At 45.6% G+C, this 26,943-nt stretch overlaps 1 protein-coding gene and 2 non-coding genes across 3 annotated transcripts in view; all 3 read right to left on the bottom strand.

Annotated features, from left to right (window-relative positions):
- The window catches only part of tm2d3 (TM2 domain containing 3), a 62,685-nt gene that overhangs the window by 12,404 nt on the left and 23,338 nt on the right, over positions 1-26,943 (bottom strand). Inside the window, 4 exon segments of the mRNA XM_063070121.1 lie at positions 196-353; positions 448-549; positions 697-783; positions 786-943. Of these exon segments, the coding sequence (XP_062926191.1) occupies positions 196-353; positions 448-549; positions 697-783; positions 786-943 (505 nt within the window).
- On the bottom strand, positions 15,393-15,609 carry LOC134358642 (small nucleolar RNA U3). The gene has a single exon (XR_010020911.1). It is a non-coding gene; the product is annotated as a small nucleolar RNA U3 (small nucleolar RNA).
- On the bottom strand, positions 25,542-25,613 carry trnah-gug (transfer RNA histidin (anticodon GUG)). Its single transcript has one exon. It is a non-coding gene; the product is annotated as a tRNA-His (tRNA).

The following is a 26,943-nucleotide window of genomic DNA, read 5'->3' as shown; positions in this document are numbered from 1 at the left end:
TGGAAAATGGAGCAGCATACAATGTGCACTGATAACATCAGTGGATGGAAATGGTTAATATTTAGGGTCTAAACCCTTCCTCCAGCAGTGAGATTGTTGCTTTGGGGAACAGAGCAGGTGGGATTAGTTAGGTTGGTCAGCGCAAACCATGATGAGCTGAAGAGCCTGTCCCTGTGTATTACACCATTTACTTACTGTGCACTGTACACCCGATTTGACCGTACAGCTGAACGAAGTTTCCTTCCCATAGACACAGTTGGAATGCATCGAGCAGTTCATACAGAGCGGCGGCAATCTGCTGCACGGTCCGGCGCTCGGGCACTTCGCCAGGTAAGCTGGCACCGTGGTTGGCGCTGCAAACAGACAGAGGCCGATTGTAGGGAGCCCAGCCACAGATCACCGCCGCCCGATACAGCGAGTTCTCCGGCCCTCACCCCCTTCACTTACCGGCTTCAGGCGGACCGCGAGTGCCTCCCAGGCCGCTGGAGGACGGGAGACCGGTGCCTTTAGAGTGGAGCAGGCCATCCGGAGCGCCGGTGCTCGGGGAGTCTGTGAACGAGGAGAACACGGAGTCAGGCCCGGCCTATCGTCACAACCCGGGAAGCTCCCCCAGCGCGCTCCGGGTTCCCTGACCCCTGACCAATTCTCGGAGCGGAGCGGAGCGGAGCCCGGTCCCGGCCTCAGCCTCGGCCTCACCTCCGCCCACCAGCCCCAGCAGCAGCCACAGCAGAAGCAGCAGCCGGTACACGGCCTTTCCGGACGCCATCGCACCACCCCGGAACCAATGAGATCCAACAGCATCCTGCCAATGAACAGAGAGCGAGGGAAGAAGCGACCAATCACTGCCGCAGGGGAACCCGACCAATCAGGAGCGAGTGCAATCGTCCGGCTCGGTCCCGGTGCCGGGGCTGGTGGACATTCTGTGGAAATATTGACCGACGGCCTGTATGGGTCCGGAACGATCCTCGTACACGGATCCTTGCAAACTCTGATAGGATGGCGGGGAGGGAGTCTGATGGTGACAGCAACAGCGCGTCGTGTGGGTGGGGAGAGGGACTGAGAACAGGAAGGTGAAGGGTCGGAAGAGCAAGAAAGGAGGTGGGTCTAGTGTAGGTGGATCGGAAAGTGAGGGAAGAGAAGTTGAGGAGAAGGGCCCGAGGGCAAAATTGATAACTGTAGTGGTAAGATTTGAGGGGGAAGGAGGAGTAAAGAAAATCAATTCGCTTAAATTAACAAAAATCATCAGAGGACAAGTAGGGGAAGTGAGCCATGCGAGAATTTTAGGAGATGGAAACCTGCTGATAGGATGTAAAACCGAAGAGCAGATTGAGAAGGCAATGAAGGTGTCTAATGTTGGGAAAGTCAAAGTGTCCAGGGTTGTAAGAGTTGGAGCACAAAGGGTCAATGGTTGCAAGGGGGTGATCTCCGGGGTTCCCCTCAGTGTTAATATGAAGGAGCTAGTGGAGAACTTGAGGGTGAGGAATAGTTCAGTGAAGAGTGTGAAAAGAATGACAAGGGGAGCAGAGAAAAGGGAGACTGAAACTGTTCTGGTAGAATTTGAGGATAAGATGCCTCCAAAGGAGTTATATTTTGCATTTCTAAGATACAGTGTAAGAGAATATATACCAAAACCTATGTGGTGTTTCAATTGCCAGGAGTTTGGGCATGTGGCCAAAGTGTGCAAAGGAAAGAGAAGATGTGCAAGGTGAGGTGGGGAACATGAATACGGAAAATGTGGAGAGGGAGTGAGACCAAAGTGCTGTAATTGTGGAGGTAACCATAGTGAAGTGTCGAAAAAAGAGGTGGAGGTGCAGCAGATAAGGGTGAAGGAAAAAGTCTCATATGCTGAGGCAGTCAAGTTGGCAGGACAGAAGAAAATGAGTGAGGGAGGATGTAGCAAAGAGCAAGCAGCAGCTAAAGAAAGGCAAGATAAGAGGAATGAATGGATAGAGAAGAAGAAATTGGTGACCTTTATAACAGGAGTGGTAAATGCAACTTATGAGATCAAATCTAAAACTGAAAGGATTCAGATTATTGTGAAAGCTGCAGTGCACCATTTGGGTTTGATAGGATTAAAATGGGAAGAAGTAAACGATGAACTCAGGGTACAGTCAAGTCAAGAGACAGTATGTGTGGGTTGATATTACTAATAATTTTACTTCTTCAATGGAATACAAGAAGCCTGATTGCTAACGGACAAGATTTCAAGCAGTTATAGCTAGTAGGAGAGAAAAGCCAGATATTGTGTGTATCCAGGAGACCTGGTTAAAACCTAATTTAGATTTTGTTTTATATGGTTATGAGGCAGTAAGGCGAGACAGGAGAGAGCGGGGAGGAAGAGGATGTGCAACTTATGTAAAGCAAGGTATTCCTTATAGAATACTAGGTGTAGGAAGTGAACAAGAGTATGTGGTAGTAAAAGTATGGGCTGAAAGGAAAGAGTCGGTGATTGTGAATTATTATAATCCATGCAAAAGACAAGCTTGAGGAGATAGAAGGGCAGAATAGTTGTAACATTGTTTGGTGTGGTGATTTTAATGGGCATAATGTATTATGGGGGAGTGACAACAGACATCAATGGTCAGGTAATAGAGGAGTTGCTAGATGAGAAGAATTTAGTGTGCCTAAATGATGGCAGTAGTACTAGAATTGATGTTAATACAGGTAAAGAATCTGTGCTTGATCTTACATTAGTATCAAACTGCATTGCATCAGTGTGTGATTGGTTAGTGTACCAAGAAGGAACTGTAGGGAGTATTCATTACCCAGCCTGGTGCAAGATAAATATTTCTGCCTCATTGGTCACAGAAAATACAGTTGGGAAATGGATCCTTGAGAAAGCCAACTGGGAGAAGTTTCTGGAAAAAAATGATAGATATCTAAGTCAGGTCAGTGATGGAATTGATATAGAAACACTTGACAGCATATTAAAACAAGGTATAATATCAGCTGCATTAGAATCCATTACTAAAAGTAAAGGAAGAGCAAAGAAGAGAGTAATACCACACACGAGGAATTCTGCAGATGCTGGAAATTCAGGCAACACACATTAAAGTTGCTGGTGAACGCAGCAGGCCAGGCAGCATCTGTAGGAAGAGGTACAGTCGACGAAGGGTCTCGGCCCGAAACATCAACTGTCCCTTTTCCTAGAGATGCTGTCTGGCCTGCTGCGTTCACCAGCAACTTTGATGTGTGTTGGTTGAGTAATACCATGGTGGGATGATAATTGTAAGGAAGCAGTGAGAAATAGAAATAAGGCATTTAAACTGGTTAAAAGAACTCATAACTTCCAACACATGATTCAGTACAAACAAGCTCAGGCAGTAGTAAGGAGGACAATAAGACATGCTAAAAGGACACACTGGAGAAAGTATTGTGATTCAATCGGAAACACAACTCAAGTAGGAGAGGTGTGGGGGATGATAAAAAGGATGGGAGGGGACAGGAGAGAGTGGAGGTACCCAGTTCTGGTTGATGGAAATGTAACTGCATTACAAATAAGGAAAAGGCAGAGTTGTTGGCAAACACTTTTGTTATGGTACATAGTTCCGATAATTTATCTGAGAAGGGAAGAAGAGGTAGAGAGAGAATAAAAGCTGAAAATATGGAGGCTTTATGTAGGAAAACTACCCTTGACAGTGTGCAAGGTGTCCCTTTCAGCATGGGAGAATTAAGAAAGGCACTCGATAAAACAGGAAAGACAGTACCAGGTAAAGATGAAATATGTTATAGTATGATAAAACACTTTAGTGAAGCAAGTCTGGAGAAATTACTGCTTCTGTATAACAAAGCCTGGGGTGAAGGGAGAATACCAGGGAGCTGGAAAGAGGCAATAATTATTCCAATAAGGAAACCTGGGAAAGATGCCAGCAGGCCAGGAAACTACGGGCCAATTGCCTTGACGTCACATGTATATAAACTTATGGAACGTATGATAAATGAGAGGTTAGTGTACTTCTTGGAAAGTAGAGGTATGGTGGCTATGTATCGAAGCGGGTTCAGGAAAGGAAGGAATACTGCGGATCCAGTGTTGTGTCTAGAGGATGAAATAAGAAAAGCTCAAATAAATAGAGACAGTGATAGCAGTTTTTTTTTGATGTTGAGAAAGCTCATGATATGTTATGGAAAGAGGGGCTCCTAATCAAGCTACATTTAATGGGAATCGGGGGGGGGGCAATGTTCAATTGGGTTAAGGACTTTTTAAACGGGAGAACTATTCAGGTGAGGATAGGATCAGAGCTATCAAGCCAGTATGTTGTAGAAAATGGGATGCCTCAGGGGAGTGTAGTGAATCCAACTTTATTCTCTATTTTGATAAATAATATATTCGTAAATATTCCAACAGAAGTGGGGAGGTCGTCGTTTGCAGATGATGGGGATTTGTGGAAAAGAGGGAGAAGTATTGAAGGTATAGTTACGAAAATGCAAGATGGAATTAATCAAGTTGAAGAGTGGGGGACAAAGTGGGGTGTTAAATTTTCAGTGGGGAAGACAAAAGCCATGTTCTTTACAAGGAAAAAGTTCGGGACTTAATTTGAATCTGTATGGAAGTAACCTGGAGAGAGTTGAAAGCTTTCGGTTTTTGGGAGTGCACTTTGACTTGAGATTAACATGGAGAGAACATGTTAGATATAGAAACATAGAAAATAGGTGCAGGAGTAGGCCATTCGGCCCTTTGAGCCTGCACCGCCATTTATTATGATCATGGCTGATCATCCAACTCAGAACCCCGCCCCAGCCTTCCCTCCATACCCCCTGACCCCTGTAGCCACAAGGGCCATATCTAACTCCCTCTTAAACATAGCCAATGAACTGGCCTCAACAGTTTCCTGTGGCAGAGAATTCCACAGATTCACCACTCTCTGTGTGAAGAAGTTTTTCCTAATCTCGGTCCTAAAAGGCTTCCCCTCTATCCTCAAACTGTGACCCCTCGTTCTGGACTCCCCCAACATCGGGAACAATCTTCCTGCATCTAGCCTGTCCAATCCCTTTAGGATCTTATACGTTTCAATCAGATCCCCCCTCAATCTTCTAAATTCCAACGAGTACAAGCCCAGTTCATCCAGTCTTTCTTCATATGAAAGTCCTGCCATCCCAGGAATCAATCTGGTGAACCTTCTTTGTACTCCCTCTATGGCAAAGATGTCTTTCCTCAGATTAGGGGACCAAAACTGCACACAATACTCCAGGTGTGGTCTCACCAAGGCCTTGTACAACTGCAGTAGTACCTCCCTGCTCCTGTACTCGAATCCTCTCGCTATAAATGCCAGCATACCATTTGCCTTTTTCACCGCCTGCTGTACCTGCATGCCCACTTTCAATGACTGGTGTATAATGACACCCAGGTCTCGTTGCACCTCCCCTTTTCCTAATCGGCCACCATTCAGATAATAATCTGTTTTCCTATTTTTGCCACCAAAGTGGATAACTTCACATTTATCCACATTAAATTGCATCTGCCATGAGTTTGCCCACTCACCCAACCTATCCAAGTCACCCTGCATCCTCTTAGCGTCCTCCTCACTGCTAACACTGCCACCCAGCTTCGTGTCATCCGCAAACTTGGAGATGCTGCATTTAATTCCCTCATCCAAGTCATTAATATATATTGTAAACAACTGGGGTCCCAGCACTGAGCACATGATTTTCCTTTCACAAATCCATGCGGACTTTGTCCGATCATTTCACCGCTTTCCAAATGTGCTGTTATTTCATCCTTGATAACTGACTCCAGCAGTTTCCCCACCACCGACGTTAGGCTAACCGGTCTATAATATGTAGTTAGTAAATGTAAAAATGTGATAACTGTCATGCGGTGTCTTGCTGGATTGGGATTGGGTGCTGATTTTGCATCACTGAAGTATATTTATTAGTGTTAATAAGATCAAGATTGGACTATGGAAGTATTGTATACGGGTCAGCAGCAAAACCTGTGCTAGCAGAACTGGATATCGTGCAAGCTCGGGCTCTCAGGGTGTGCTTGGGAGCGGTTAGAACTTCCCCAGTGTGTGCACTCCAAGTTGAAGCAAATGAAATGCCATTGGGGCTGCAGTGTAAACAGCTGGAGGCCAATTACTGGATTAATTTAAGGGGGCATGGTGATAGCCATCTTACAAAAAGAGTGTTGCAGACATGCTGGGAGAAGGAGAGGACTCAAAAAGAAAGTTTTGGCTGGACAGGAGAGCAAACAGCAAAAGATAGGGTTATATGATAAAGAGTTTTGTCCAAGTGTGATGTGGCCTGTCAGATCTTTCTGGGTTTAGAAAATCCCTCTGTAGATAGTTATAGTCATAGTCATACTTTATTGATCCCGAGGGAAATTGGTTTTCGTTACAGTTGCACCTTAAATAATTAAATAGTGATAAAACCATAAATAATTAAATAGTAATATGTAAATTATGCCAGGAAATAAGTCCAGGACCAGCCTATTGGCTCAGGGTGTCTGACCCTCCAAGGGAGGAGTTGTAAAGTTTGATGGCCAAATGACTTCCTATGATGCTCCATGTTTTGCATCTCGGTGGAATGAGTCTCTGGCTGAATGTACTCCTGTGTCCAACCAATCCATTATGTAGTGGATGGGAGACATTGTCCAAGATGACATGCAACTTGGACAGCATCCTCTTTTTAGACACCAGAGAGTCCAGTTCCATCCCCACATCACTGGCCTTACGAATGAGTTTGTTGATTCTGTTGGTGTCTGCTTAAGATTTAACACAGTATTAAGACGGCTGATATACTCAGTGAATATCATAGTTATAGGGAATGTAAATATAAAGACATACAGATTTTTACGGATGGATCAAAAGATCCAGAAACAGGTGCAACAGGGCCTGCAATTGTTGTGCCAAGTTATCAAGTGGAAATTAGCAAGAGAACACCTGATTGCTTTAGTGTATATGCAGTTGAAATGTTTCCATATTGTTAGCACTAGAATGGAGTGAGCAGGTTGATTGTAATAATATTGTGATATGTAGCAGTTCTGTATCGGCCCTTGCAAGCATTAAGGTGGGTACAGCTAGAGGTCTGCACCCGCCTTAATGCTTGCAAGGGCCGATACAGAACCACTACATATCACAATATTATTACAATCAACCTGCTCACTCCATTCTAGTGCTAACAATATGGCAAACTAGGTTCTGCTTTACGAAATCCTGTTTGCAAATTCAAGACTGGCTAGACAAGGCAAAGATATCGCATTCATATGGGTCCCAGCACATTCGGGTACAGTATTATGGGAAATGAGACCGCAGATAGGCTGGCAAAAGCAGCAGTCAAAAAAGGATCTATAGAGGTCAATATTAAACTATCAAAATCAGAGGGGAAGAGCATAGTGTGGAGAAGGATAGATCAACATTGGCAGCAGCATTGGGATAGAGCAATAAAAGGAAGACATTTACATTCAATTCAGAACAGAGTAGATATGGGAAGAAGTAGGGGAGTAAAGCGGAAGGAACAAGTAATTATAAGTAGACTGAGAATTGGGCACAGCAACCTTAATGGCACTCTGACCATCATAAATAAGCATCCAACAGGTTTTTGCGATCTATGTCAGGAGACTCAAACAGTAGAGCATATCCTTATTTCATGCCGGAAATTTGCACAGGAAAGACAACAAATGTTACAACAATTACACAAAATAGGACTGGTAGAGAACAGTGTTAAAGGTTTATTGGAATGTGGGGAGAGTGATAAGGGGAGGAAATGGTTGTTTAGTTTTTTAAGGGTGACGGGACTGGAAAGAAGATTTTAAAGTGAATGGACCATGAGGGACAATAAATCGTGAAGATGGCGGTAATGCAACAGTGTGGATGCCAACTGCCGTAAAAACTCAAGGAGGAAGAAGAAGACAACAGAATCTGTAGAGAGAGAAACTCTTGGGCTTCAGGTCAAAACCCTCTCGTTTGTGGACTTCGCCATTGCTCTCTACTGGCAGGGAAATCTCTCCAGCAAGAATATCTGAACCATGGATAAATCACCTAGATGAACAAACATTCGGGGTGGCATAGTTAGCGTTACACTATGACAGCAACAGTGACCTGGGTTCAGTACTCACTGCTGTCTGAGGAGCTGGTATAACAAGAGCTGTATAACTCATCTCCTTCTACCTTAGACCACGAACTTATCAATCACCTGGAGGTCTAAGATGCTCTTGTTACAAGCACGTGCAGTTCAACTCTTTGAGTGATAATGCAGAAAGTTTGAAGTTAATAACTCATCTCCTTCTACCTTAGGCCACGAACTTATCAATCACCCCTGCTGTGGACCACTTCTACAAAGAAGGGATCCGTATGCTCCACGACCGCTGGACTAAGTGTGTAAATGTAGGAGTGGACTATGTTGAAAAATAAATGTGCTAGGTTTTCTAAAATTCTGCCTTAGGCCACGAACTTATCAATCACCCCTCGTATACAAGAACTTGGAAAAAGGCAAAGCAATGGACTTTTAACATTATAAACCAGCAAGTTGTTTGTTGTGTCTCCCTCTCGCTGTGAAAGGGGAGACATCTCTTTCTCCCTTATTAGGGAGAGAGAGCCTGTGGTATGTTGAATACCAGGTGAACAAGTAGTCTTTGGAGTACTGCAAGTCTGTATCTTTGCTGTTGCTTTGCTCACGCTTGAGTGCTTGGTGGTGGGTGCCAATGCTTTTTTTTTGCTGGTGGGGGAGGGGGGGATTGTTGCTTGCTGCCGCTTACATGCGGGGGGTGGAGCTGGAGGGGACTTTGGGGTTCTAACATTTTAACTGTCATTCATCCTTTGGGGCACTCCTCTGTTTTTGTGGATGGTGTGAAGAAAAAGATTTCAGGATGTATATTGTATACATTTCTCTGACATTAAATGCACCTTTGATACCTTCGAAGTAGTGAAGAGCGAGGGGATGAGCTGTGTGAGAACGGGAGCGATCAGGTAGAATAGTGGAGCTGGAGGAAGTAGCCGAGGTACTTAATGAATACTTGGCTTCAGTATTCACCAGGGAAAAGGACTTGGACAGATGTGGGGATGACTTACAGTGGACTAAAATGCTTGAGCATACAGGCATTAAGAAAGAGGATGTGCTGGAGCTTTTTAACAGTATTAAGTTAGATAAGTCACTGGGACCGGACGAGATATACCCCAGGCTACTGTGGGAAGCGAGTGAGGAGATTGCTGAGCCTCTGGCAGTGACTGATCTTTGCATCATCAGTCGGGATGCGAGAAGTACCAGGGGATTGGAAAGTTGCAAACATTGCTCCCTTCTTCAAGAAAGGGAGTAGAGATAACCCAGGAAATTATAGACCAGTGACTTTTACTTCTGTGGTGGGCAGGTTGGTGGAAAAGATCCTGAGTGGAAGGACTTATGAGCATTTGAAGAGACATAATCTGATTAGGGATAGTCAGCATGTCTTTATCAAGAGCAGGTCATGCCTTATGAAGCTGATTGAATTCTTTGAGGATGTAACAAAACACATTGATGAAGTTAGAGCAGTGATGTAGTGTATCTGGATTTCAGCAAGGCATTTGATAAAATACCCCATACAAAGCTCATTCAGAAAGTAATGAGGTATGGGATCCAAGGGGACATTGCTTTGTGGATCCAGAATTGACTTGTTCACAGAAGGCAAAGAGTGGTTGTAGACGGGTCATATTCTGCATGGACGATGGTGACCAGTGGTGTGCCTCAGGGATCTGTTCTGGGACCCCTACTCTTCGTGATTTTTAAAAACTACCTGGATGTGGAAGTGGAGGGATGGGTCAGTAAGTTTGCTGATGACACTAAGGTTGGGGACGTTGTGGATAGTCTGGAGGGTTGTCAGAGGTTACAGTGGGACATCGATAGGATGCAAACCTGGGCTGAGAAGTGGCAGATGGAGTTTAACCTAGAAAAGTTTGAGGTGTTTCATTTCGGTAGGTCAGATTTGAAGAAAGATTATAATATTAATGGTAAGACTCTTGGCAGTGTGGAGGATCAGTGAGATCTTGGGTTCCATGTCCATAGAAGACTCAAAAGCTGCTGTGCAGATTGACTCTGTTGTTAAGAAGGCATATCAATTGGCCTTCATCAATCATGGGATTGAGTTTAAGAGCTGAGAAGTAATGTTAAGCTATGTAGGATCTTGGTCAGACCCCACTTGGATTACTGTGCTCAGTTCTGGTCACCTCAATACAGGAAGGATGTAGATACTATAGAGAGAGTGCAGAGGGGATTTACAAGGATGTTGCCTGGACTGGGGAGCATACCTTATGAGAATAGGTTGTGTGAACTCACCCTTTTCTCCTTGGAGCGACGGAGGATGAGAAGTGACCTGATAGAGATGTATAAGCTGATGAGAGGCATTGATCGTGTAGATGGTCGGAGGCTTTTTCCCAGGGCTGAAATGGCTAACATGAGGGGGTGTAGTTTTAAGCTGTTTGGGAATTCGATCGTCCATCATGGAGTCAATGAGGACCTCGACACCATTAGGATGGTGTCGAGACTAGCACGTGATTTGGATTTAAGTGAGGGAGAGTTGCACAGCGTCAGCCTCACTCTCTCTTCCCAATTCCCATCTGGATCCAGTGGCAAGACATGAGTCGAGACGGCTGGAGATGGGACTAGGTACAGTGGATGACCAGGATATCTTCTGTGTCTTGACCTGCTCTACACGTTCCACGACGCTTTGACCATTGGACCTTCCATTGGTCTCGTCCGCTCAATCCGCCGGAGTCTGTCTTCACATGCTGGGATAGACAACTCCCTATCTCACCAAGGGTTTGAGACCCGTCGGCTACCCTCACCTGGTTTAGCTGGCTTGTCGAAGCCATGGCCCGGGGTGTGGCCGCTGTCGCATGCAAACAGCTACAGGGAGCCACAGGTGAGAGCTGAGTGCCAGGTGGGGACAAAGGTGGACAAACCGCCTGAAAAGGACGCAACATGTTCTCCCACCAGAGGTGCTACCCCTCCCTGACACCCCATACACCCCTGCTTGGAACTAGGTACTGAGGGGATGTCAGGGTAAGTTTTTCACATGGACCGTGGTGGGTGTGTGGAATGCACTGCCAGCGAGGGTGGTAGCGATGGATACAATAGGGTCTTTTAAGAGCCTCTTAAATAGGTACATGGAGCATAGAAAAATAGAGGGCTATGCGGTAAAGAAATTCTAAGCAGCTTCTGGAGTAGGTTACCTGGTCGGCATAACATTATGGGCCGAAGGGCCTGTAATGAACCCAACATGAAAGTATGGATTTTCTATGTTGAGTTCATTTTAGCTCAGCACTGATGACCAAAAATTTGTTACTTTATTTCATTCAAATCATGAATAAAACACAATGATAGCACTGATGAATGACAGCACAATGATGAATAATTACTTTGGTTCTGTCTTCACTAAGGAGGACATAAATAATCTTCCAGAAATAGTAGGGGACAGAGGGTCCAGTGAATTTTTTGAGGATGTAACTAGTAGAATGGATAGGGGAGAACCAGTGGATGTGGTATATTTGGATTTTAAAGGCTTTTGACAAGGTCCCACACGGGAGATTAGTGTGCAAACTTAAAGCACACGGTATTGGGGGTAAGGTATTGATGTGGATAGAGAATTGGTTAGCAGACAGGAAGCAAAGAGTGGGAATAAACGGGACCTTTTCAGAATGGCAGGCGGTGACTAGTGGGGTACCGCAAGGCTCAGTGCTGGGACCCCCGTTGTTTACAATATATATTAATGACTTGGATGAGGGAATTAAATGCAGCATCTCCAAGTTTGCGGATGACACGAAGCTGGGTGGCAGTGTTAGCTGTGAGGAGGATGCTAAGAGGATGCAGAGTGACTTGGATAGGTTGGGTGAGTGGGCAAATTCATGGCAGATGCAATTTAGTGTGGATAAATGTGAGGTTGTCCACTTTGGTGGCAAAAATAGGAAAACAGATTATTATCTGAATGGTGGCCAATTAGGAAAAGGGGAGGTGCAACGAGACCTGGGTGTCATTATACACCAGTCATTGAAAGTGGGCATGCAGGTACAGCAGGCGGTGAAAAAGGCGAACGGTATGCTGGCATTTATAGCGAGAGGATTCGAGTACAGGAGCAGGGAGGTACTACTGCAGTTGTACAAGGCCTTGGTGAGACCACACCTGGAGTATTGTGTGCAGTTTTGGTCCCCTAATCTGAGGAAAGACATCTTTGCCATAGAGGGAGTACAAAGAAGGTTCACCAGATTGATTCCTGGGATGGCAGGACTTTCATATGAAGAAAGACTGGATGAACTGGGCTTGTACTCATTGGAATTTAGAAGATTGAGGGGGGATCTGATTGAAACGTATAAAATCCTAAAGGGATTGGACAGGCTAGATGCAGGAAGATTGTTCCCGATGTTGGGGAAGTCCAGAACGAGGGGTCACAGTTTGAGGATAAAGGGGAAGCCTTTTAGGACCGAGATTAGGAAAAACTTCTTCACACAGAGAGTGGTGAATCTGTGGAATTCTCTGCCACAGGAAACAGTTGAGGCCAGTTCATTGGCTATATTTAAGAGAGAGTTAGATATGGCCCTTGTGGCTACGGGGATCAGGGGGTATGGAGGGAAGGCTGGGGCGGGGTTCTGAGTTGGATGATCAGCCATGATCATAATAAATGGCGGTGCAGGCTCGAAGGGCCGAATGGCCTACTCCTGCACCTATTTTCTATGTTTCTATGTTTTCTTTACAGCACACAGAGATTCATTTGGTAGAATCCAGGTTCTACCCAAATGTCAGGGGCTGGGCTGGGCTGTCGTTTGCATGTTCTCTCCAAGACTCTGGGCTTATTCATAAATTGTTTTGCTCTGCTGTTGTTTTTATTTTGTTTATTCTGCAGGTTTTATATTTGACTTTTCGCCACTGTTTTTCTGCAGACAGCCTGGAATGTAGGACATGTTGCTCATTGCCCGGCCCGGAGTGTACACCCCAGAGGGACTTGTCACTTATTTTTCCCTTGTCTGAGTGAGACCAACGTTTGATCTCTCAATACCGCCCCATCCCCATCCCCATCTCCAGACCCGTGCTCCTGCCTTGTAAATTCATAGCATTTATTTTCTGGACAGAAGGTGAAAGGGTTTACTTATATAGAAAATGTCAATAAATTCACTATTAACTACTTTTCAAATTTATAATGAGATGAATGGCATTTTCTTCTTCTGAAAAGGAAGAAAAGTTGAATTGAATTGAACTGAATTAAATTGACTTTCATACATGAGGAGTAAAAATCTTAACGTTAAGTCTCTGTGTGAATGTGCAAATTATAGTAATTTGTAATAAATAGTATGTACAACAGGACAGTCAATATAACACAGAAATACAATTGTGTCAACATGAGTTAATCAGTCTGATGGCCTGGTGGAAGAAGCTGTCCCGGAGCCTGTTGGTCCTGGCTTTTATGCTGCGGTACCGTTTTCCAGATGGTAGCAGCTGGAACAGTTTGTGGTTGGGGTGACTCGGGTCCCCAATAATCCTTTGGGCCCTTTTTATGCACCTGCCTCTGTAAATGTCCTGAATCATGGGAAGTTCACATCTACAGATGCGCTGGGCTGTCTGCACCACTCTCTGCAGAGTCCTGTGATTGAGGGAAGTACAGTTCCCATACCAGGCAGTGATGCAGCCAGTCAGGATGCTCTCAGTTGTGCCCCTGTAGAAAGTTCTTAGGATTTGGGGACTCATACCAAGCTTCTTCACCCATCTGAGGTGAAAGAGGTGCTGTTGTGCTTTTTTGACCACACACCCAGTATGTACAGACCAAGTGAGGTCCTCAGTTTCAATTATTGTTAACAATTCCTCATTTGCCTGCAACAAACAGTTATTGTTTTGAGTCTGGGAACGGCCTGTCACTGTGCGGCTCGATGTGGCAGGCGTCTCTCTCTTACGCTGATGGAGGATGTTACCATGGTTCTGTGTTTATGGATGCTGGACTTTTTCAGACTCATGGTTTTATATTCTGTGTTTTGTGCCTGTTCCTTTCTGTTTTGTTGTGCGAGGGAAGATGTTTCGGGGGGGGGTGGTCGCTGATGTTGCGTTTTGTGTAGGGGAGGGGTTTCGATGATCGGGATGCCGTTCTTTTTTAGCAGAATGGACAAAAGAGTGGAAAACAAAACACAATGTTGGAAAATGCATGGTCATGCACTTTGGTAGTAGAAATAAATGTGCAGAATATTTTCTGAACAGGGCGAAAATCCAAAATCTGAGATGCAGAGGAACTTAGGAGCCCTTGTGCAGAACACCCTGAAGGTTAACTTGCAGGTTAAGTCGGTGGTGAGGAAGGCAAATGCATTCATTTCAAGAGGTCTAGAATACAAGAGCAGGGATGCGATGCTGAGGCTTTATAAGGCACCGGTGAGGCCTCACCTTGAGTATTGTGAACAGTTTTGGGCTCCTCATCTCAGGGAAGATGTACTGGCATTGGAGAGGGTTCACACAGAAGATTCTGGGAATGAAAGGGTTATTTGATGGTTCTGGGTCTGCACTCACTGGAATTTAAAAGGATGGTGGGGTATCTCACTGAAAATTTTTCAATGTTGAAAAACCTAGACAGAGTAGACATGGAAAGGATGTTTCCTATGGTGGGGGAGTCCAGGACAAGAAGGCACAGCCTTAAGATAGAGGGACATAGAAGGGAACGGTCATTTAACACAGAGATGCGGAGAAATTTCCTTATCCAGAGAGTACTGAATTTGTTGCCACAGGCAGCTGTGGAGGCCAGTTCGTTAGGTGTACAGTATTTAAAGCAGAGATTGATGGCCTCTTGACTGGACACAGCATCAAATGTTACAGGGAGAAGGCCGTGTAGTGGGGCTGAGGAGGGGATCAGCCACGATTGAATGGCAGAGCAGACTCCATAGGCCAAAGGGCTTAATTCTGCTCCTATATCTTTTTTGTATCAGTGGTGAAGGGGAGGAGGGGGTTGATGTTTCTCTCTGAACGACTTTCATGTTCTATAAAATAAATACAAATTCTCAGAGCAAAAAACCACGTTAATGGTCTTTCTAATCATTGTGCCTCTCACCAGAAATTAAAAGTTTTATTTGTCTCTGCTGCCAGCGCACTTTTCCACCCCACTGCACAGACCAACCACCTCCTACAATATCTGCGACTCTGATATGGAAAGTACCTTGTCCTCTTGTGTCCTGTTTTGTTGTATTAAGAAAAGGAGAGGCAAGGGTGAATTTATAGGGCTTTTCTCTTTGGAGCCAATGCCTAAAGTGATTCCTCTAAAAAGAACAAAAAAGGCGCTTCAACTCTACGGATGAATCAAAAATTGAGGCCGCCGGAAGACTGTTACGACAGTGCAGTTGGGAGCCACGGCTCCCCTTTTCGTAACAACATACATCAAAGTTGCCGGTGAACGCAGCAGGTCGACGTTTCAGGCCGAAAACCTTCGGTCTCCTTTTCGTACTTTTCTTGAGTAAAAAAGAGCAACCACTCAGACTGCGTTTCCTCCCTCCACACCTCCCGCAATGGGAGGCGGGAACGGTCATCAATGCTCACAAGCCGGTGCGTGAAGCAAAGCTTGAGAACCGCTTCGCGCTCAGGAGGAAACGCTGCAGCTCCTCATCATGGTTGCAGAGACCAAACTTTTTCGTACAGGATTTCTCAGTCACAGACTATAGAAATGATCCTTAAAAGTATAGTCTTACTTAACAACCGCCGCTGCGTCCCTCTCCATCGACGGCACGACACCTCTCACTTACAACGACCTACGACCTTTTTTTCCTCACCTTTTCCAAAACTTGAAAACGAATTGCATAAAACGTTAAAAGCCTCTTTCCATCATTTCTAAACGTAAATTTGGGAGAAATATAGTTTCGATTCTTCAATCATTACCCAGAAGTCATGAAAATATTTGCATATATTACTAAACAGACCAGCCATTGGTCTGCTCTTTATTTGAAAAAGAATCAGAATCAGAATCGGGTTTATTATCACCGCATGTGTCGTGAAATTTGTTCACTTATCCTGTGATTTTCCGGATCTAAACTATTTGTAACAGTGAAGAAAGGAAGAAAATCCCCTCCTTTTCCTGCCGCTGCATGAATCGTCACAGGAACAGAAACAATTCGCGCGTCAGTCGCACTCTCGGCCGGAGACATCTGTAGGTTTCAGCTGGTATTGCAGCCCGGAAACTGCGCGTCTCAGGCTCAGCTCACACCCTGGGGCCGGCAGAGCTGGCCTCGAACTTACTCAGAGATATGCACCACAAACGAGAGAAAGACTACAGATGCTGCAAATCCAAAGCAACACACAAAATGCTGGAGGAGCTCAGCAGGCCAGGCAGCATCCGTGGAAAAGAGCAAACAGTCGACATTTCGGACCGAGACCCTTCATCAGGACTGGAAAGCAAGGGGAGAAGTCAAGAAGAGGAAAGTGGAAGTTGTTCAAAATCAGAATCAGGTTTATTATCACCGGCATGTGACGTGAAATTTGTTAACCTAGCGGCAGCAGCAGTTCAATGCAATAGCAGAGAAAAATAAATAAATAAAATAATAATAATAATAATAAATAAACAAGTAAATCAATTACGTATGTTGAATAGATTTTAAAAACGTGCAAAAACAGAAATACTGTATATTTTTAAGAAGTGAGGTAGTGTCCAACGGTTCAATGTCCATTGAGGAATCGGATGGCAGAGGGGAAGGAACTGTTCCTGAATCACTGAGTGTGTGCCTTCAGGTTTCTGTACCTCCTACCTGATGGTAACAGTGAGAAAAGGCCATGCCCTGGGTGCTGGAGGTCCTTAATAATGGACGCTGCCTTTCTGACACACCGCTCCCTAAAGATGACCCAGGTACTTTGTAGGCTGGTACCCAAGATGAAGCTGATTGGATTTACAACCCGCTGCAGCTTCTTTCGGTCCTGTGCAGCAGCCCCCGGCCCCCACCCCTCCATACCAGACACTGATGCAGCCTGTCAGAATGCTCTCCACGGTATATCTATAGAAGTTTCTGAGTGCATTTGTTGACATGCCAAGTCTCTTCAAACTCCCAATAAAGTATAGCTATTGTTTTTCCTTCTTTATGACTACATCGATATGTTGGGACCAGGTTAGATCCTCAGAGATCTTGACACCCAGGAACTTGAAGCTGCTCAATTTCTCCACTTTTTTTTATAATTCAAATTTTAACATAGAACATAGAAAAGTACAGCTCAGTACAGGACCTTCGGCCCACAATGTTGTGCCGACCCTCAAACCCTGCCTCCCATATAACCCCCCCACCTTAAATTCCTCCATATACCTTGTCTAGTAGTCTCTTAAACTTCACTAGTGTATCTGCCTCCACCACTGACTCAGGCAGTGCATTCCACGCACCAACCACTCTCTGAGTAAAAAACCTTCCTATAATATCCCCCTTGAACTTCCCACCCCTTACCTTAAAGCCATGTCCTCTTGTATTGAGCAGTGGTGCCCTGGGGAAGAGGCACTGGCTGACCACTCTATCTATTCCTCTTATTATCTTGTATACCTCTGTCATGTCTCCTCTCATCCTCCTTCTCTCCATAAAGTAAAGCCCTAGCTCCCTTAATCTCTGATCATAATGCATACTCTCTAAACCAGGCAGCATCCTGGTAAATCTCCTCTGTACCCTTTCCAATGTTTCCACATCCTTCCTATAGTGAGGTGACCAGAACTGGATACAGTACTCCAAGTGTGGCCTAACCAGAGTTTTATAGAGCTGCATCATTACCTTCAAACTCTTAAACTCTATCCCTTGACTTATGAAAGCTAACTTAAGCTTTCTTAACTACCCTATCTACCTGTGAGGAAACTTTCAGGGATCTGTAGACATGTACCCCGAGATCCCTCTGCTTCTCCACACTACCAAGTATCCTGCCATTTACTTTGTACTCCGGAAAGCCATTAAGGGCGCCAAGAGGCAATATCGAGCCAAGTTGGAAGCCCAGGCTAACCAAAGGGATGCCAGTAAACAATGACAGGGTCTAATTGAGATCACTGGGCACAAAGAAAAGGCTGGGAATATCAATAACTGTGGCGCTTCTCTTCCTGACGAACTTAACGTAGTCTATGCAAGATTTGAACAGAAGAGGAACCTCCCGCTCCCTCTGGATGAACCAGACCTTGTGGCATCGAGATTCATCGTCACCGAGGAGGATGTTAGAAGGGCCCTCCTGAAGATAAATCCAAGGAAGGCGACGAGCCCAGATGGCGTCCCAGGATGGGTTCTCCAGGCCTGTGCAAGCGAGCTAGCTGGAGTGTTTGCTGACATCTTCAACTGCTCCTTGCTTCAGTCTAAGATCCCCTCGTGTTTTAAGAAGGCAAAGATAATCCCAGTGCCGAAGAAGAGCAAGGTGGCATGCCTGAATGACTATCGACCTGTGGCTCTGACATCAATTGCTATGAAGTGCTTCGAGAGATTGGTTATGGCACACATCAACCACAGCCTACCGGTCGACCTCGACGCTTTGCAATTCGTCTACCGGAGCAACAGGTCAATGGCAGATGCCATCTCTCTGGCCCTACATTCCTCCTTAGAACACATGGAGAAAAAGACGCATACGTAAGGCTCCTTTTCATTGACTACAGCTCTGCCTTTAATACCATCATTCCAAATAAACTGATTCCTAAGCTCCGGAACCTGGGCCTTAGCACTCAGATCTGCAGCTGGATCTTCAACTTCCTCACAGACAGGACCCGTGCCGTAAAAATAGGGGACAAGCTCTCCTCTACAATCACTCTGAGTACCGGTGCCCCACAAGGCTGTGTACTCAGCCCCCTGCTGTACTCACTGTACACCCATGATTGTGTAGCCCAGTTTCCATCGAACTCAATATATAAGTTTGCTGATGACACAACAATTGTAGGCCGTATCTCGGGTAATGATGAGTTTGAGTACAGAGAGGAAATTAAGAACCTGGTGGCATGGTGCGAAGACAATAACCTATCCCTCAACGTCAGCAAGACGAGGGAATTGGTTGTTGACTTCAGAAGGAGTAGCGGACCGCACGACCCAATTTACATCGGTGGTGCGCAAGTGGAACAGGTCAAAAGCTTTAAGTACCTTGGGGTCAATATCACAAATGACCTGACTTGGTCCAACCAAGCAGAGTCCACTGCCAAGAAAGCCCACCAGCGCCTTTACTTCCTGAGAAAACTAAAGAAGTTTGGCCTGTCCCCTGAAACCCTCACTAATTTTTATAGATGCACCATAGAAAGCATTCTTCTAGGGTGCATCACAACCTGGTATGGAAGTTGTCCTGTCCAAGACCGAAAGAAGCTGCAGAAGATCGTGAACACGGCCCAGCACAGCACACAAACCAATCTTCTGTCCTTGGACTCGCTTTACTCCGCACACTGTCAGAGCAGTGCTGCCAGGATAATCAAGGACACGACCCACCCAGCCAACACACTTTTCGTCCCTCTTCCCTCCGGGAGAAGGCTCAGGAGCTTGAAGACTTGTATGGCCAGATTTGGGAACAGCTTCTTTTCAACTGTGATAAGACTGCTGAACGGATCCTGACCCGGATCTGGGCCGTACCCTCCAAATATCCGGACCTGCCTCTCTTTTTTTTTTGCACTACCTTACTTTCCATTTTTCTATTTTCTATTTATGATCTATAATTTAAATTTTTAATATTTACTAATTTTAACTATTTTTAATATCTTTAATATTTAATATTTGTAATCTAGGGAGTGTGAAGCGCAGAATCAAATATTGCTGTGATAATTGTACGTTCCAGTACCAATTGTTTGGTGACAATAAAGTATAAAGTATAAAGTATAAAGTACTCTGCCTTGGAGTTTGTCCTTCCAAAGTGTACAACCTCATACTTCTCCGGGTTGAACTCCATCTGCCACTTCTCAGCCCACTTCTGCATCCTATCAATGTCTCTCTGCAATCTTCGACAATCCTCTACACTATCCACAACACCACCAACCTTTGTGTCGTCTGCAAACTTGCCAACCCATCCTTCTACCCCAACATCCAAACACAAAATAATCTGCAGATGCTGGGGTCAAAGCAACACTCACAACATGCTGAATAGAACTCAGCAGGTCGGGCAGCATCCATGGAAATAGTCAACGTTTCGAGCCCGAACCCTTCATCAGGACTATAGAGGGAAGGGGCAGAGGCCCTATAAAGAAGGTGGGGAGAGGGTGGGAAGGAGAAGGCTGGTAGGTTCCAGGTGAAAAACCAGTAAGGGGAAAGATAAAGGGGTGGGGGAGGGGAGGCAGGGAGGTGATAGGCAGGAAAGGTGAAGAAGGAGTAAGGGAAAACACAGTGGGTAGTAGAAGGAGGCGGAACCATGAGGGAGGTGATAGGCAGCTGGGGAAGGGAGCAGAGTGAAATAGGGATAGAGGAAGGGAGGGGGAGGGAATTACCGGAAGTTGGAGAATTCTATGTTCATACCAAGGGGCTGGAGACTACCTAGACGGTATATGAGGTGTTGCTCCTCCAACCTGAGTTTAGCCTCATCATGGCAGTAGAGGAGGCCATGTATGGACATATCTGAATGGAAATGGGAAGCAGAGTTGAAGTGGGTGGCTACCGGGAGATCCTGTCTGTTGTGCCAGATGGAGCGGAGGTGCTCGATGAAACGGTCCCCCAATCTGCGTCGGGTTTCACTGATGTAGAGGAGGCCGCACCGGGAGCACCGGATGCAATAGATGACCCCAATAGACTCACAAGTGAAGTGTTGCCTCACTTGGAAGGACTGTTTGGGGCCCTGAATGGTGGCAAGAGAGGAGGTGTAGGGACAGGTGTGAGTCTGTTGGGGTCATCTATTGCATCTGGTGCTCCCGGTGCAGCCTGCTCTACATCAATGAAACCCGACGCAGATTGGGGGACCGCTTCATCGAGCACCTCCGCTCTGTCCGCCACAACAGACAGGATCTCCCGGTAGCCACCCACTTCAACTCTGCTTCCCACTCCCATTCAGATATGTCCATACATGGCCTCCTCTACTGCCATGATGAGGCTAAACTCAGATTGGAGGAGCAACACCTCATCATATACCGTCTAGGGAGGTCTCCAGCCCCTTGGTATGAACATAGAATTCTCCAACTTCCGGTAATTCCCTCCCCCTCCCCTCCTGTATCCCTATTTCACTCTGCCCCCTCCCCCAGCTGCCTATCACCTCCCTCATGGTTCCGCCTCCTTCTACTACCCATTGTGTTTTCCCCTATTCCTTCTTCACCTTTCCTGCCTATCACCTCCCTGCTTCCCCTCCCCCACCCCTTTATCTTTCCCCTTACTGGTTTTTCACCTGGAACCTACCAGCCTTCTCCTTCCCACCCTCCCCCCACCTTCTTTATAGGGTCTCTGCCCCTTCCCCCTACAGTCCTGACAAAGGGTCCCGGCCCAAAACGTTGACTGATCGTTTCCATGGATGTTGCCCGACCTGCTGAGTTCCTCCAGCGTGTTGTGAGTGTTGCTTTGACCCCCACATCCAGGTCATTAATAAAAATCACGAAGACGTCCCAGAACTGATCCTTGTGGGACACCACTAGTCACAACCCTCCAATCTGAATGTACTCCCTCCACCACAACCCTCTGCTTTCCGCAGGCAAGCCAATTCTGAATCCACCTGGCCAAACTTCCCTGGATCCCATGCCTTCTGACTTTCTGAATAAACCTACCATGTGGAACCTTGTCAAATGCCTTACTAAAATCCATGTAGATCGCATCTACTGCACTACTGTCATCTATATGCCTGGTCACCTCCTCAAAGAACTCTATCAGGCTTGTTAGACTTGATCTGCCCTTCACAAAGCCATGCTGACTGTCCTTGATCAGGCCATGATTCTCTAAATGCCCGTAGATCCTATCTCTAAGAATCTTTTCCAACAGCTTTCCCACCACAGACATAAGGCTCACTGGTCTATAATTACCCGGACTATCTCTACTACCTTTTTTGAACAAGGGGACAACATTCGCCTCCCTCCAATCCTCCTGTCCCATTCCCGTGGTCAACGAGGACGTAAAGATCCTAGCCAGAGGCTCATCAATCTGTCCTAATGTATTTTAACAACTCCAACACCTCCTCTTCCTTAATATCAACATGCTCCAGAACATGTCATGGTCCGGTCCATGAAGTCCGCATTCTGGTTCACAGTCCGGTCCATGAACTCAGGACTCTGGGTCATCCAGCTGTTCCTTGTTTCGGTTGGGTTAATCACAGGCACCTGATTCCCATCTTGGGGCTTGGAATATAAGTAGCCTTGGGGTTGAGTGTGGGCTGCTGGTAACCTGCCGGTGGAAGGCTAGAGCGGCCACTTGCCATCTTTAGGCCACATTGGAGATCCATCGCTTCATGGAGCCTTGCTGTCAGTAGCCTGCAGCCTCCAGCCTCCAGCCTCCAGCCTCAAGACCCCAGCCACGTCCTGTCCTGTAGCCATGTCATGTCCTTGCCTAGTTCTGGGGTCCGAGCCCGAGGCAATCCCAGCTCATGGTTCCTTGTCCTGGTTCCCTGTTTCTTGTCCACATCCTTGCCCAGGTCCTACATCCTAGTCCTGTTCCTAGTACTTCAGTGTCTGTGTCTTGCATTTGGGTCTGCCATCATGTCCCCCCCTCCCTTTATGACACACTCATATTGTCCTCACCATCATCAAGTTGATTATCAAATAATAATCAAATCTTTATTATTATTTATTCTTATTTTACAAAGCAGCACAACATGTCATAGAGCAGATACAGAACAGCATATTTACACAGCCATCCCATGACAGGAAAACAAATAAAACTTAGAAACAGAAAGAAGTTCTAATTTAAGTTTAAATTAACATACAACCAAAATTGATCCCACGCATCTTGCACTTTTCCCTCACTGTTAATTCTTCCCAACATGTGTTCATATGATGAAATCTTAATCATTTCCTCAGTCCATTCCTTCACAGTGGGACATCTGGGTTTTTTCCAGTTTTGCAATATAATTCTTGCAACTGTGATGAGACCCACCTTTAAAATAGTGAACTTGTCATTGTTCACATTAGGTATCATTGTCCTACACCCAGGAGACAAAGCAGTGAGCACAAGGGCAGTGTGGGACCCGACCAATTCCCCAACAATCAAGAACTTTACAACAAAACGGACGAACCATGGAACACTCCCAAATCATGTGAAAATACGTGCCCACCTCATTTTTATATCTCCAGCATAAATTATTATCAACAATCCCTATTTTGTAGAGTCTACTTGGTGTCCAATAATATCTGTGTACTATCTTATACTGAATAAATTTCCCTCTCACTTCCCTAATATGTCTACCCACATTTGATAAAATATTTGACTACTCATTACCTTCGATATCGCTTCCAAGATCCTTCTGCTATACTGCTTTGAGATTGTTACGCAATTCACCCACGAATGGTTGAACATTTTATAAAACACTGATACTTTATGATCTTCCTGTGGTAATGTAAAGTATTCAGTTAAAGGGTTACTTTGTGGGTCACCGTTCTTGAATATGCTACTAATGCAATGTCTTATTTGTAAATACTGCCAAAAATTCCCTTTATCTACAAAGTTATATTTCCTCTGTAAATCCACATATGAAATAAAAATCACATTCTCACAGAGATCCCCGACTGTATCTACATCTTTAATCTTCCATTCTTTCCAGTACACCATTCTTTTCCCAATGCATATCTCAGGGTTATTCCAGAGCGAGGAGTATAACTGGTTTAAATGTGACATTCCACAGGCTTTATGAATTGTACTCCACACACTCCTTGAGTGAGATAATACAGGATTTAGATTAGGCTTGTTTTCCACATGTTGTGAGTGGATGTTAAGGGGAGAATGTGGTGCAGCCAGGCTCTGTACTATAATTAGTTGGTTGGCACAGGTTTTCAGAGCCTTACCAGGTACTGTACTCCATCGGGACCTGCCGCCTTGCGTGGGTTCACTCTCTTTAAAGACAGTCTAAGATCGTCCTAAAGTGGCAGGTGAGAGGTGAAACCAGGAGGGGGGGGGAGTGGTGAAGTAAAGAGCTGGGAAGTTGATCGGTGAAATAGATAGGGCTTGAGAAGGGAATTTGATAGGAGAGGACAAAAGACCATTAAAGAAAGAGGAGGGGTGGAGCACCAGAGGGAAGTGATGGGATGGGAAGGTAAGGAGAGAAGGTGAGAGAGAGAGAAACTAGAATGGGGAATGGTGAAGGAGAGGATAGGCATTACGGGAAATTTGAGAAATCGATGTTCATGCCATCAGGTTGGAGGCTACCCAAACAGAATATCAGGTGTTGCTCTTCCAACTTGAGTGTGGCTTCGTCATGACAGTAGAGGAGACCATGGACTGACATGTAGGAACGGGAACAGGAAAATCTATGTCGTGTCTCACCCACACTGGGAGCACTGGATACAGTAGATGACCCCAACAGACTCACAGGGGAAGTTTTGTCTCACTTGGAAGGACTGTTTGGGGCCCTGAATGGTAGTAAGGGATGAGCCTGGCCTTCTGAGTTCCACCAGCATTTTGTGCGTGACTCGGAGATATGACCGATAGTTCAATAGTTCTTTCAGCAGTAAAACAGAAAATACTGCATGTCCGGGAGGGTTACGGATCAGCGAGATTCTCTTTTCACAGATGCTACCTGGCATGCTGTGTGTTTCCAGTATTTTATGTTTTTATTGTAGATTTCGGCGTTTGCAGCTTCTCGATTTTCAGGGAACTTTCAAGTCCATTCCAGGCTGGAAAAGCTAATGATGAAAGCGCTGCAGTGCTCTCAGCAGCCCAGCTGGGGGAACACTCTGCCAACCAACCTGCTCCCCGCCGGCAAGGTCAGGGCGGTCCAGAATCCGCGCTACAAACCGTCTGCCAAAATCTGCCCTCTGCTTTCCCACCACTGCCTCCTACCGGCAAATCAGAGCATCATCATTTCCTACTGCAGGCAAACACAACCCCGATGAAGAGTCTCCACAGATGATGGCTGACCTGCTGAGTTCCTCCGGCATTTTGTGCGTGAAACACTTTTTGTGTTGTATGCAATGATAGAGAGATGTCCTGGTGGGAATAACCACAGGTCTTTGAGGAGCTTTCGGGGGCAGGGAGGAAAAGATTGTTGTGGAGATATTTTCAGTCCCATTGTGCCCTGTTGATTTCAACAGCCACTGTGGGATTGCTTACTGAGGCCCTTCCCCGTAGCGTCGTGCATTGGTTGCAACGAGGTTCAGTGCATACTTTAGCAAATGTTCCTGGGTTTTGGAATATGCCATTCCCTTAGCACACATCAATTCAAATGACTGATTGATCCCTGCGATACTGGAACAGACATCAAGTGCTATCGTAACTTCAGCAACTCGGTGTAAAGACGCACTTTGGTCCGCCCGAAACGTGTAGTCCTCCACTGCAAGGCGATCTCTATAAAGGAGAGCTGCTTACTGGCACATCCGAAGGTGTGGAATACGTTCAGAGGGACGTACTAAAGATCTTTTCAACAGCTTCCCTTTGCTGCAACCTACCAACCTGTGTGGTCACTTCTAGGGAGCAATGGAGACCCGGTGATCAGAGCACTGTTTAAATATTTTTAATAACAAATTTAAAATTGTGAACTTTTAAAGCTGTGGCATGAAAAAGGTTCACTCCCAATGCCGTGTCATTGCTTCACCGCAATGCCGTGACTCGGATTCGAACCGAGGTTGCTGCGGCCACAACGCAGAGTACTAACCACTATACGATCACGGCGAGCTACTCAGGAGCTGCTTGTGTCGCCGCTGCTGCGCTACAAGACGCTTCAACGTGAGCCATGACATCATTGTTGCTGTAATTTAGATATTGTATAGACTTCTCCCAAGAAACGCAAGAAGGACGGTTATCGGCGAGAAAACAAACTGCCACTCCCGATTTACATATCGCCAGCGGCGCAAACGGATTGTGTAGAATTGGAAACTTCCCATTCGCAGTTGATCCTTAACTCACTCCCCGAAGCTTGCCCTTGTGAGTCCAGGTGACAACTGCCTGCAGGGCTTGTGCTCCTCAAAATGCCTCCAAGGTAACAGGAAAAGGCACCATGTAGATCAGGGGTACCCAACCTGGCACCCACGAACTCTTGTAAGGGTCCATGGCATGAAAAAGATTGGGGACCCCTGAAATTGCAGATGGAATGATCCAGGATAATATTTCCAGCTGATCCAAGGTCAAGGGATACGTGTTTCCCACCCTCAAAAATGTACTGTGTTCATAAAATAGACAGTAATACATCAGGGACATGCTGTTTTCTTCACTGCTATTACAGACATTCCCATGTTCTCAACTGTGATGTATCAGCTACTACCTTTCATCTACAAATATTTCATGAGTAAAACAAAAAAAAGAGATTTTCACCTAGGGCCCAACTCCTCAGAGTCCAGTGACAAAATGGCCATCGATTGTGGTTCCTTTCTGTGAGCCTATGCAGTGTCAACACTGAATATCAGAGTATCCCTCAGCCCCCATGCATTCAAATATGCAGTTGACTTCGTCCACATATTGATCAGCATTCACTCTGGAAGAGCAATGGATTTTGGGGAGACCATGTCTCTTTCCTGACGCAATGTCCACAAGAAGGTGATTGACCATTCATCTGCACAGCAGCCATCTTGAGCTCAGTGTGTGATAGGGCTGAGCTGAGCAGGATAAATCTGATGGGGAGGATGGGGGCTCTCACTATCAGAAGTTGCTGCTTGTTTGTGAATTCTGAAATCTAGTCAGCCCCATCTTGGGTACTAGCCTACAAAGTACCCAGGACATCTTTAGGGAGCGGTGTCTCAGAAAGGCAGCGTTCATTATTAAGGACCTCCAGCACCCAGGGCATGCCCTTTTCTCACTGTTACCATCAGGTAGGAGGTACAGAAACCTGAAGGCACACACTCAGCGATTCAGGAACAGCTTCTTCCCCTCTGCCATCCGATTTCTAAATGGACATTGAATCTTTGGACACCACCTCACTTTTTTAATACAGTAATTCTGATTTTGTACATTTTTAATCTATTCAATATATGTATACAGTAATTGATTTATTAATTCATTTTTTGTT

The sequence above is a fragment of the Mobula hypostoma genome, chromosome 18 (assembly GCF_963921235.1).
Source record: "Mobula hypostoma chromosome 18, sMobHyp1.1, whole genome shotgun sequence".
Lineage (NCBI taxonomy): Eukaryota > Metazoa > Chordata > Chondrichthyes > Myliobatiformes > Myliobatidae > Mobula > Mobula hypostoma.
The sequence above is the reverse complement of the archived record's forward strand: the minus strand, read 5'-3'. Positions and strand labels throughout refer to the sequence as shown.